Below are 12,813 nucleotides of genomic sequence, written 5' to 3' on the forward strand. Positions count from 1 at the left end.
GAAGTAGAACCTTCGCCTCAATAAACTCACATATTTCAAATTTATTTTATCCTAACTGAGGTTTTATCTCCCTTTTTTCCTATTGCAGAGAAATGTGTGTATGTATGTGTATACAACATATACATGTGCCTGTGGCCACTATTTAATTTATTGCCGTCAGGCAAAGATGGGTGCATCTCTGGGCCTTCAGCCATCGACTGGTCTTTCTTTTCTTTTGAAAAATAATTCCTCTTGGGTGTGGTGGCTCTTCTGCTAGCTTATCCTTGATGAAATGAAACTGACATTGAAATAGCTGATTGTGGGCATTGCTTTAACATGGGATTTCTTGGTAGCTTTATCAAATGAATGCAACTAATCCAATGTTTTTTATGTTTGTGTTTAGAGTACTAAAACACTTTGTTCTGACTCCTCATAACAAGATATACACATCCACATCTAATTAGGGTACCCCTGCAATTACCAGCCTACCCATCAATAGCATGCTTGGTGCAGTCTTATTAAACGTAGTCCAACATAAACCACAGTAAACTTTCATCATCATACAACCATTAATTATATTAATGATAAACATATGCAGTTATACACATGTAGTCTTATAATAAAATACAATTTAACGATCGTATTCTCCATATAGGGTACAGAGGACTGTCTTCTCACAAACTGATCGGCCATGGCTTCTGGTGGAATAGATGAACCAGGCGAAGGAGCTGAGTGGCATGTTGATGGTAAGACATTTCATTAAAATTATTCTCCACATCTTTAGGTTTGTAAGGGTCCTTGGACTAACCATATGTTTGGGACAGCAGTACAGAGATTTCATAAATCCATATACCGTAGTTTTTTTAAATAAAATAAATGCCCCTTAAAGTGATTATTGTTAAAAGTAAAAATTTTCCAGATCCCATTAACTGACTAACAGTCTAAAAACTTGAATTCTGAATTTGGTAAATTAGTAATGCTATTATTTGGTTACAGTTGAGTTTGCATATATGTGTGCTACACTGAATGACCATTTTAAGCATCTACAGGGAATGCATATAAATGAATTTTACATGGATTTTGGTAGGTAGTGCTTTGGTAGGTAAGGCTTTTGACACTGTCCCACATAGAAGAGTTATCCATAAATATTGTTGAATGGATTAGGCAGTGGCTGAGTGACAATAGAGGGTTTTAGTCAGGAGTATATTTGGCGCAAGGTCTTGTTACCAGTGAGGTACTCAGGGATCCGTACTTGGACCCATTCTATTAAATATTTTTATCATTAGTGATGCCTTTTTGCTGATGACACAAAGATTTGCATTAGGGTTGATGTTCCTGGAGGGTTAAGCCAAATGGCAAATAATTGAGCTGTGGCAACTGGCGCTTAATGTGGGTAAATTCAAAGTAATGAACCTAAGACATAAAAACCCAAGGGCAGAGTATAGAATATTTGATAGTGTCCTAACCTCTACGGGTGTGGAAAGGGATTTAGGGTTAATTGTTTCAGAGGTAGGTAGACAATGCAATAGAGAAGCAGGAAATGCTAGCAGAATGCTTGGTTGTATAGGGAGAGGTATTCGCATCAGAAAGAGGGAAGTGCTTATGCCATTGTACAGAGCACTGGTGAGACCTTAACTGGAGTATTGTGTACAATAATGAAGACCGAATCTCCAGAAGGATATACACTCACTGGCCACTTTATTAGGTACACCTGTTCAATTGCTTGTTAACACAAGCAGTACCTCAATGCATTCAGGCATGTAGACTTGGTCAAGACAACTTGCTGAAGTTCAAACCGAGCACCAGAATGGGGAAGAAAGGGGATTTAAGTGACTTTGTGACTAAAACGTGGCATGTTTGTTGGTGCCAGACAATCTGAGTATTTCAGAAACTGCTTATCTACTGGGATTTTCACGCACAACCATCTCTAGGGTTTACACAGAATGGTCCAGAAAAGAGAAAATATCCAGCGAGCCACGGTTGTGTGGAGAAAAAGTCTGTTGAATGGGCAGACTGACTCGAGATGACAGAAAGGCAACAGTAACTCACATAACCACTCGTTACAACTAAGGTATTCAGATTACCATCTCTGAATGCACAACATGTCGAACCTGCAGAAGAAGGGCTACAGCAGCAGAAGACCACACTGGGTGCCGCTCCTGTAAGCTAAAAACAGGGAACTGAGGCTACAATTTACACAGGCACACCAAAATTGCACAATAGGAGACTGGAAGAACATTGCCTGGTCGTTCAGGCTGGTGGTGGTGGTGGTGGTGGTGTAATGGTGCGGGGGACATTTTCTTGGCACACTTTGGGCCCTTAGTACCAGTTAAGCATCGTTTAAACGTGACAGCCTACCTGAGTATTGTTGCTGACCATGTCAATCCCTTTATGACCCACAGTGTACCCATCTTCTGATGGATACTTCCAGCAGGATAATGCACCATGTCACAAAGCTCACATCATCTCAAACTGGTTTCATGAACATGACAATGAGTTCACTGTACGCCAATGGCCAATAGAGCAATTTTGGTATGTGGTGGAACGGGAGATTTGCGTCATGGATATGCAGCCGACAAATTTGCAGCAACTACGTGATGCCATCATGTCCATATGGACCAAAATCTCTGAGGAATGTTTCCAGCACCTTGAAGAAAGTATCACATGACGAATTAAGGCAGTTCTGAATACAAAAGGGGGTCGAACCATGTACTAGCAAGGTGTACCTAAAAAAGTGGCCAGTGAGTGTAGAGCTACTAAAATGGTACATGGATTACAGGATAAAACTTACCAGGAAAGGTTAAAGGAGCTAAACATATATAGCCTGGAAGGAAGATGTGACAGAGGGATACGATAGAAACATTTAAATACTTAAAGAGAGTCAACATGATAAAAGAAGAAATACTACCACAACAAGAGGACATACTTTTAAACATTTGCCCCTTTAGGTTAAGACTAACATCATGAAATATTACTGAAAAGGTAATGGATGCATGGAATAGCCTTCCAGCAGAAGAGGTAGATGATAATACCGTGAAGGCGTTTAAGCAAGCATGGGCTAGGCATGAGGCTAAGCTAGATATAAGATAAGGCCAGGGACTAATATTTATATGTGACTATATAGTATACATATAAGTATATTTATATGCTTTTTTTTATTGCCACATAGAGGAGCAACTGAGGAATGAGACAGAGACTGTTTTCGTCAGTTATGCATACCATTTGTGTCAGATTGAAAGAACAGAAAATGAGGACACTGTTCCGATAGAAAATGAAATACAGGAGGCAGCAAGGCAACCAAACAGGTACCATTATGTTTTTTCTTTTGCTTCAGAGCTTGAATTTGTTATTGAAAGAATCTTGCAATTCTGGAAGCAAGCACATCCATATCTTGGGACTGGAACTTAAGTGAGGCTGATAGTGGTCTATATATTTGGGTTTGCTGAGGGTGGTCTATGTGCCTTTCTTTCATAAAATTGTTTAGCCTTTGTGAAAAAACCCTCCCATTTTTGTAAAATTATGTAAATTATGGAATACTCTGTAAAAGGATAGAGAAAACCGAGCCCTGCTTTTCTATTTAATGATAATATTTCATTATAAAAGAGTAGAAGAAGTAGAGGTGTGGGAAACTGGAATATGTATGGGAAGGAAGAGAAGAAAAGAGTAGGTAGTATGAAAGAGAGGAATAAAAACAGGGCAGGAAAGATGAGAGAGGGATCGATGCAAATGAACAGCTGAGGACCACGAAGCTGTATTGGATGGATGACAAACAGTGCAGTTTAAGCAGGTAGAAACGAGAAGAAAGAAAATTAGTAGGTTAGATTTTTTTTTTCAGTTAAACGTTTTTATTGTAACGTAAAATAAAAAGCATAAGAAAATGTACTTGATGTAACAAAAAGACTCTCAGGTTAGGATGAACATCACTCTCGGAATAGTATCGCCAAGTAATGTTGCATAGTACATAGTGAACAAATTGGAGATACACCCACCAACGGGTGTTGCTCTGATGAACAGCAAGTTACCTCATAACAGATCAGCTCTTCCAGAAGTACGATCTACCTATCTGGAGGTCACCCACGGGGTCCACACCTTTCTGTATCTGTTGGTAGTGTTGTGCATGTAAGCTGCATATGAGTTTCTCCATATGTACAATATGCCAGACCTTAGACACGACCTGTGATTGCGTCCAATTCTAAGCAATGTCTAGGCGTGTAGCTGCACGTATTCCGTGTATGAATTTATTAATTGGCGAAAGAACAGCAGGGTTAGAATGTTTTCTATTGAGCAAGGCTGTCCAGGGGTCTGGAGCAACCGGTAAATCAAGAATTTCACTTAGAAGGTGAAAAATCCAAGTCTACACCTGTCAGGCTCATCATATCTCAGCCCTACTGAATGGTGGAGTCCAAAACGCAGGAGTGTAAGAACACACACAGTGATAGACACACTTCACAAATGAGACAAAAGCTGAATATAGTTATCTTAAACAAAGCTGATACATCTCACCATAAGCAGCAGGGTAGAAGGCATATCAAGTAAACAGACTGCTGGGGAGTATGAAAGTGAAATAGTCCAGGTAAGAATCCAAAAGGGTCTGGGACGGGTAGCAAGCAAAAGGGATAAATACAATAGGCAGTCCGGGTCAAAAAGGTAACAGGCAGGCAGGCAGGCAGGCAAAATGGTGATTCCAAGAGACAGGTCCAGCGTCAGGCATGCACTATAGCGCCAAAGTAACTTAATGAACTCACACCTTTTTACTGAGAGGCAGGGATATAAAGCCTGTTGATTAGGTCAGGTGTGGTAATGACAAAGGCTTCAGGTGAGGGAGGCATGGATATAGCATAACTAACACAGCTGAACATAAATACACAGAACACTGATTCTAAACATAACCAGACAAGACATACATGGTACAGGACACCAAGGCCAGGGAACAAGGCAAGGAACACAGGGGATGGAGTGAGGAAGCAAGATTATCAGACGCTTCTTTAAGCAAGGATAGGAGATCTTCAACTGGGACATGGGGAGAGGAGAGAGGAATCAAGATCCTTAGATGTATAAGAGAAAGAGGACAAAGGTACATAAAATACAGAGACACACGAGTAAACAAAACGGCAAGCTGTGGAGAAGGCAGTTTGTAGGGTTGGGGCAGAATCCTGACAACACCCTTCAAATAATGGGGCAATTCCACCACGTGTGTAGGTAGATGCCACACCCTCTTGTACGTCTTTCAGTCGCACCAGGATAGATCTTCAACAGGCCCAGGACCTTATATCCTCCCTCTTTAATTAAGTGTATTTGCCGTTAATCTAAAAGTGTTACTGTACATTTTCGTCCATTGCTCTAGGGACAGTTTGCCACCTAGTTCCTCTCCCAAGCCTGTCTGTGTAGAGGAATATGAAAGAAGGTATTCTCAATAACATGAGAGTGCATGACTGAACTCGTACCCACCGGTTTTGAATGAGCCAACCACAAGCGCGTGTCAGACGTGACATGGTGAGAGTGTAATGCTCCCGGGACACAAACGATTTAAGTTGCAAGAAGTGGAAGGTCTCTGAGGGGGCATCTGTATTGAGTCTTGAAGCGTGTATAAGAGACCCATATAACACAGGTGTCCAACCTTAGTCATGTTATGTGATCTCCACGACTGAAATGATGTAGGTGTTAGTCCAGCTGGGAATTCAGGATCGTGTAACAGTGGCTTAAGGACGGAGGGCTGGTTATGTAATTTGCACTTCAATCTCAGCTGCTCCCAAAGTGAGAGGGAGAAAGATAACGTTGGACTATTCTTAAAAGACAGGTGTGCGCTCCTATCCAGCCAACAAATACCGTATTGGCTCGATTATAGGCCACACCCTAAAAGTTAGGTGCCTTTTTTTAAAGAAAAATTTTGATTTTTAGAAAAAATACACATTAGTGGAATAGTAAAACAGTATTCTAACACACTGTATTTTAACATTTTTGGTATCTATTAAGCAGTCCCTTACAAAAAATTACTGCAGTTTTTCTGAAGTAATACTGCAGTTTTTTGGACATGAAAAAACTGCAATACTGCACTTTTACTGCAGTATTACTGCACATTTACTGCAGTTTTACTGCATTTGTACTTCACTGTACTGCAGTTGTACTGCACATTTAGTGCACTTTTTTTTTAAACTGCAAACCTACAGTTGTACTTCAATGTACTGCAGCTTTATTGCATTTGTACTTCCGTACAAAAATAACTGCAGTAAAACTGCAGTACAGTGAAGTACAAATACAGTAATACTGCAGTAAATGTGCAGTAATACTGCAGTAAATGTGCAGTAATACTTCAGAAAAACTGCAGTAATTTTTTCGTAAGGGGTTAGTCAACATATGTTACATACAAACAGAAAACCAACAGCCATTTTAATGCACCTTACTTATAGATATGCCCATTTGCCCCAGATATGTCACTCTGCCTCCCGAGAAATGCTGCCACTCTGCTCCCGAAGATATGCTGCCACTCTGCTCCCCAAGATATGCTGTTACTCTGCCCCCGAGATATGCTGCCACTGTGCCCCCTCAAGATATGCTGTCTCTCTGCCCCCCGAGATATGCTGTCACTCTGCCCCCCCTGAGATAAGCTGCCCTCTGCCCCCCAAGATATGCTGCCACTCTGCTCCCTAGATATGCCCCCCCCTAGACTTACCAATGCAGTCTTCCTGGTGTCTAGCGGGGCTGGCGGGGGACATCTGCGCGAAAGGCGTGGACAAGTTCCGGTGCCGGCACTTCTGCCGTGGAAAGTGCCAGCAAGGAAGATTGTTAACGTACAACGGGCAGACGTTCACTGGCTGCGGCGATGCGAGCATAAACAACCTCTGCTGCCAGCACGTCTGCACGATGTGCTTTAACAATCTCCCTTGCAGGGACTCCCCCCCCCCCCATTGGAAGTCCCAGCAAGGGAGAATGTTAAAGCACATCGAGCAGACGTGCCGGCAGCGGAGGTTGTTTACGTGCATCGCCGCAGCCGGTGAACATCTGCGCGATGTTCTTAGACAATCTCCTGTGCCGGCACAGTGGAAAGTGCTGGCAGGGGAGGCTGTATCAGCGTATCGGATAGTAGGATCCAGGCCCCCTGCAGCACTGCGGGGGATCTGTATTCTAACCCTGCTGCCTGCCCGGCGCCCGGAACTGCATGTCCCGGGCATCTGGCGATACAAATTGCACATTCCTGCGCTAAACCCCGAATATAGGCTACACCCCCAGTTTAAAGACTTAAAGTGGAGGGGGTGGCCTATATTCGGGCAAATACGGTATCTGAAATATCTGGTATGTCGAATAGCTCTTTCTCTAGAGCCACCCATCTCAGAGCAGTCAGGTCTAAGTGTATCTGTGTCAATTGAGCCAACTGAGCCGCATGAAAGTATGTGAGTAAGTGGGACATACCTAAACCTCCTACAGACCGAGGCTGATGTTATTGGTGTTTCCACCAGGGTTTCCGTTTGTTCTAAAATAATTTAAAAACACCGGTCTGAAGCTTCCATAGCTCTTGTGTGATTAAAGGAATAGGGAGAGACCTGAAGAGAGAGTATCTTCGGCAAAAGTAATTTTAACACTATAAAGTCTGCACAGCATTGAGATTCTATAGGTCATCGATCTGTCCTGGTCTCCGCTCGGTTCCTGAATTCTGGGGCGATAATAAGCCTGGTATAGGTCCCATCTGATCGGGGTGAATCAACTGCGACAGATGGGGAGCTATTCTCATCAATTTTGGAAATAGAGCATAGAGCTTAATGTCTGTATTGATGAGGGAGATTGGCCGATAGTTTGAGCAATAGGATCTATCCTTGCCCTCTTTAGGGATGGCTATGATTTTCGCTAGAAGCTTTTCTTTAGGGATCCCCTGCATAAAAGCAGATGTGTGATAAGGGTGCTTTTAACTTGCTTATAATAGAGTGCTGTATACCCATCAAGGCCCGAGGCCTTGGAGCGTTTCAAGGACTTAATAGCCAAATCAATCTCTTTTGAGTAATTTCAGCCGCCAGATTCAGCCCTGAATCAGGAGGGAGAGTGGGCAAAGCAGAGTCTTGTAAGAATGTGTGCGTGCTTGCTTTAATTTGAGAGTAGTAGAGGTCATCATAAAGTTCCCTATAGTAAGATTTGCTCACAAATTATGTCAGGATATGATGATGTATGTTCATGTGAGGTATGAATCTGACGAATGTGGTTGGATTTCGTCACTTGTTTAAGGCCTCTTGCCAATAAGCCCTTCTCAAAAAACTTTTGGTTCGTCCAGCATATTGCTTTCAAAACCTCCTCAGATAGCAGCAGATTGAGCTCACCCTTTTTAGTGATTAACAAACATAAGACTGTCTGATCCCCAGTGGCCTTATGTATGTGTTCTAGTCTAAAAACTTCAGCTCTCAATGTCTTCTCTTTACTACGCCTCTCCCTCTTCTTTTGGGAAGCTAAGCGAATCATAGTGCCCCGTATGACCGCTTTATGTGCATGCCACACTGTCTCAACCGCCACCTCAGGAGTAGAATTAATGCAAAAGTATTCGTCCAGGCTATCAGATATAGAGCCTGCGATTAATGGGTCAGCTAGCAGTGACTCATTCAGCTTCCAAGATTTTGTAAGAAGCCTGGGCTATAAGTCTGAAAACACCCCCTCCATCACACCATGGTCCGACCAGGTTATCTCATGAACGAATGATGGAAGTAGGTTGGGGATTAGGTTTTGTGAAATAAACAATAAGTCTATGCGTGAGTAGCTGTCATGTGGGTGTGAGTAAAACAACAAAGAGATTGTTATGTTTCATAAATTGTTGCAAGGGTCTGTATGAATTATGGGACAGTCTAGAGCCTCCAAAATTTGATCTGTCTAAATAGTTATCAGGTGTAGAGTTAAAATCCCCTCCAACAATTAAGAAAGCAGCTACTGGAACCTCCATTAGGGACTCCAGCTGCGGGTTAAAGTCAGCCCAATAGGGGGTAGGTGTGTATATGTAGAGGAGGCAAATTTCCTTCCCTGACAGTATCCCCCACAGCCTTAAGTATCTACCCTCTGGGTCAGCTAACTTATGTGTGATCTAAAGGTCTAGTCTCCGATGTATCAGAATGGTGACCCCATGTGTGTTGGTGTGTGGCATGAAAATGTTGTGGAGAATTAAGACCATCAGTGCGGATCCCCCCGGAGACAACTCCAACTTTTGCTGGCTCCTGCATAACTTGCGACAGTGATGTAGATAGATATGCTAAAGCTAGTATGCCTTCTAAACAAAAAGATAAAAAAGGAAGGGTCATTGTCAAATAGTAGAGTAAGGGTAGAAGGATGCACAGTAAGATACGGGGTCAAGGGGAAAATACCACTGTTGTATAACCAAAAGGGACTGGCTTTGAGCTTGGGGCGCTTGGCCCTCCGGAATTCAATTTCTAACAAAAACAAAGTAACAGATTAAAATTGTCGTCTAAACATGAGGAACCATATAGGTCTCGGGAATTTATGAAATGAGATCTGAGGAGGGACCTGGGTAACTAGATGGGACCTCCCACTAAGCACTGGCATAAAACTCAGGTAGTGGAGAGAGAATTTTTTTGTGGCATTGGGCAGGAGCAAACGTAAAAATGTTGCCATGAATTCAGGCAGAAGTACTGATTCAGGTATGTTTCGTATCCTGATGTTAAATCGCCTGGATCTGTTTTCTAAATTTTCAACCTGCTCCTGCAGGCGTCTGTATTTTGCCAGCATCCCCTCCATGTCCACCCTCGTGGCTCTCTGCTCCTCTTCTAGTGCAACATGGTTTCATTCCGGGCACTCAGCGCAGCTCTGCAGCTTTTGCACCTCAGTGGCAAATGTGGCTAGCCCCTCTTTAGTGTCCCTATGTAAATCCTTTTTAACCGATTTCAGGAGCTCTGTAAGGTCGGCGATGTCTTTTTTTAGTGCATGGAGAATCCACGTTTGGGTCTCCATCGTCTGGGCCCACCGGAGCTCTTGAGTGAGAAAGATCCTTCTGAAAATATGAGGCCACCGACATCGACTGTGCCTCTTTTGGTTTGGGCATCGTTCACTCCAAGAAGCCGGGAAAAAGAAGGGTTTGGACACATATTATAGCTTATTTACGGTGGGAAGGTCCAGAGCAACTCAATGTGCAACCATATTTGTCAAGCTTCGGGACACGCCCCAGGCTAGATTTAAAAAAAAAAATATGTACAGGAGATAGCAAAAAAAAGTGGTAGACACAACTGGTGGCCTGAATGAAGAACACATAATGGGAGGGAGACACCTTGATGTATTTGAGCAAGGAGGGTACACAAAAGCACAAACACTACCCTTGCCCATCACCAAGTGACCAATGACATTTTTATCATTGCCTGCTTCCTCCAGATTAAAGGTTCAAGGATATGCAAATGTATTAAACTGTTTCATTTTAAAAGCAAATACTCATGAGCAGTAAATACCAGGACTGACATTGTAATTAATTCTATTACTTCATTTCCACAGCATGCTGGACAATGTTGGACGGAAGTTAGCCATCATTGGAGATGAAGTTTGTGAACGCTATGAGAAAGAGTTTGATGACATGCTGCAAAATCTAAATCCCAATCTTGACAATGCATATCATTACTTCAAAAAGATTGCATCAGGGTAACCAATAATAATAATATTGTGTGTGTTCCTTTAAAACAATGGTCTTGAGAGCTGTGTATTAGATAGGTGTGTTTTTCCTTCTTGTATCATTATTCAAACACACTAAATTCTTCTCATACTGCCTCACTTTCTATGTAACCTTAATCTAGAGCTGACCGCATCATTAAATGAGGGAAGGGTTACATTAAATGCCTAAATTAAGCCTTTGATGGATGTCAGAGCTGGGAATAAGTTGGCAACAATACATTAAATGATGACAATGACAATAACTTTAGGGCCATCGTTGGCCAGTAAAAAATTAAGCATTCCTGCAGTATAAGAATATTAATTGATGTTTTGATGTCATGTACCTATCTATTCTTTCCCCAACTATCTGCCTTCGTTATGTGCCAGGCTCTGCACCTCATTCCAGGTAACGTTATTAGATGCTTTAGGCATACCATTTTTTCACTGCAAAGCACCCTCTTCAATCGTTATCCCATGCATTAACATGATAATGTGTTTTTGTTTGCTTCTTTGATTGTTTTTATCACACCTTACTCGTTATCTTCATCTCTCTTGTTTAATTTTATATAGAATATTGTCATTTGGGTTCTTTAATGTTTTTACTGTTCCCTCCTTTATCCTGTTTTTTTTTTTCAGTTTATTTTCAAAAATTTTCCTGTAAATGGTTCAATTCTTTTTGAGGAATTTAGCTTCTTTTTTGGCAAGTATATAATGCAGTTTACTCTTTCAGCATTTTCGAGACTGGCATCAATTGGGGAAGAATTGTAACACTCCTCTGCTTCGGTTACCGAATGGCAGTTTATGTTTTCCGTAATGGGCATAGTGGATTTTTCAGGACAATTGCTCAATGTGTGGCTAGATATGTGGTTGAAAGCCGCATTGCACGTTGGATAGTAAGAGAAGGAGGATGGGTAAGTGTATAAAAACAGTGGAAGTGGGTGATGAAATAGGGAGAAAGATAATAATGTGTTAGAGGGGAATTACAGTATAAAATATGGATACAGATAGAGTTATAGCTAAAAGACAGTATCTGAAGAAAAATTTGCAAATAAAGCATTAGAAGAATAGTGAACAGGCAGTGGGGATGTGGAAATAACATAGAATTTGAGTAAAAAGGATGTGTGAGGATAGATAGAAAGAAGACAAGGAGGGCTAAAGTAGAAAGAAAGTATGAGAACAATGATGAAATGGGACTATATAACATTTGGTAGAAATTGGCAACAGAACAGATGACTTATGGATAATGTAATATGAATACTCTTGATCACTTAACTTCTTCTTGTACTCCAGGTGGCAGCACTTAAAGTTACAAATGAGTATTTCAAGTATATTTTTATTGCACTGGGAGCTGCTCTGACTCTACAGTTCCTGCTTCGACATTCATCCTGATCACTTCCTGCAAAATGTCCTCTCCATTAGATGAAAAATGAGACTTGGCATCTGGCCATTTGGAGCCTATTTTTAATTGCAACAGGTCTGTTATCAACCACTGTTTATAAATTCAACGGACAATCTTAACATACACATGTATCCCTGCACAGAGTGACATGCCTGTTCCCTAAACATCATTTAATGTGCAATGAAATAGTATGGATTTTTTTAAAAGGTAGTGGGCTGCAACCTGATTAAAGGCACAGTTTAATATACATTCATCTTTAGGGAAGCATTAACGTGCTTTTTAATATAGTTAATTAGGTTGAAAAAAGACTAAATGAGTCCACGTTCACTCATTCTACAAACCCATATTAGTTGAAACAGATGAAGGCAAAACAACCCACTGAGACTGTAAAGCTATCTTAAAGGGGAAAAAATCCATTTGAATTCAACGTGTTTTGAAAATATTCATTCAATTGGCCAAAACGTCTTCAGATGGCAAAATATTCCACAACTTAACCGTCCTAACAGTTTCAGATGAAGGATTGTTTCTTCCTATCCTAAGGAATGCCCACATGTTGTCTGGAAGGCACAATTCATAAAAAGATCTCCAAAAAGATCTTTGTATTGACTCAAATAGAGGTCTGACTACAAGACTAAGATTCAGATCCCCCACAGCGCTGCAGGGGACCTGGATCCTCCTCTCCGGCAGCCAGTGGAGGTCTGTGCGAGGTACACAGACAACCTCTGCTGCTGTCGGCACTTCTGCCGGGGCTTCTATGACAGAGCGCTGGTGTCACATGACCTTCCGATGCTCATTCATAGAAGCCCCGGCGGAAGTGC

At 41.7% G+C, this 12,813-nt stretch overlaps 1 protein-coding gene across 1 annotated transcript; it reads left to right on the forward strand.

Annotated features, from left to right (window-relative positions):
- Nucleotides 1-670: 670 nt before the first annotated feature.
- LOC149276968 (bcl-2 homologous antagonist/killer-like) lies at nt 671-11,985 on the forward strand. The gene is made up of 5 exons (XM_089503190.1): nt 671-725; nt 3,149-3,284; nt 10,444-10,587; nt 11,327-11,507; nt 11,887-11,985. The coding sequence occupies exons 1-5, from the start codon at nt 671-673 to the stop codon at nt 11,983-11,985; spliced, it is 615 nt and encodes a 204-aa protein (XP_089359316.1).
- Nucleotides 11,986-12,813: the final 828 nt, after the last annotated feature.

The sequence above is a fragment of the Sceloporus occidentalis genome, unplaced genomic scaffold (genome assembly GCF_023333645.1).
Source record: "Sceloporus occidentalis isolate IW3139 unplaced genomic scaffold, rSceOcc1.0.p SCAF_222, whole genome shotgun sequence".
Taxonomy (NCBI): Eukaryota; Metazoa; Chordata; class Lepidosauria; order Squamata; family Phrynosomatidae; genus Sceloporus; species Sceloporus occidentalis.

What these genes read in the sequence shown, in the direction of transcription:
- LOC149276968 (XM_089503190.1), top strand. Translation starts at nt 671, where the DNA reads ATGGCTTCTGGTGGAATAGATGAACCAGGCGAAGGAGCTGAGTGGCAT. An exon ending in AGCTGAGTGGCATGTTGATG is followed by an intron (nt 726 to 3,148) that starts GTAAGACATTTC and finishes ATTGCCACATAG; the next exon opens with AGGAGCAACTGAGGAATGAG. An exon ending in TTCAAAAAGATTGCATCAGG is followed by an intron (nt 10,588 to 11,326) that starts GTAACCAATAAT and finishes TTACTCTTTCAG; the next exon opens with CATTTTCGAGACTGGCATCA.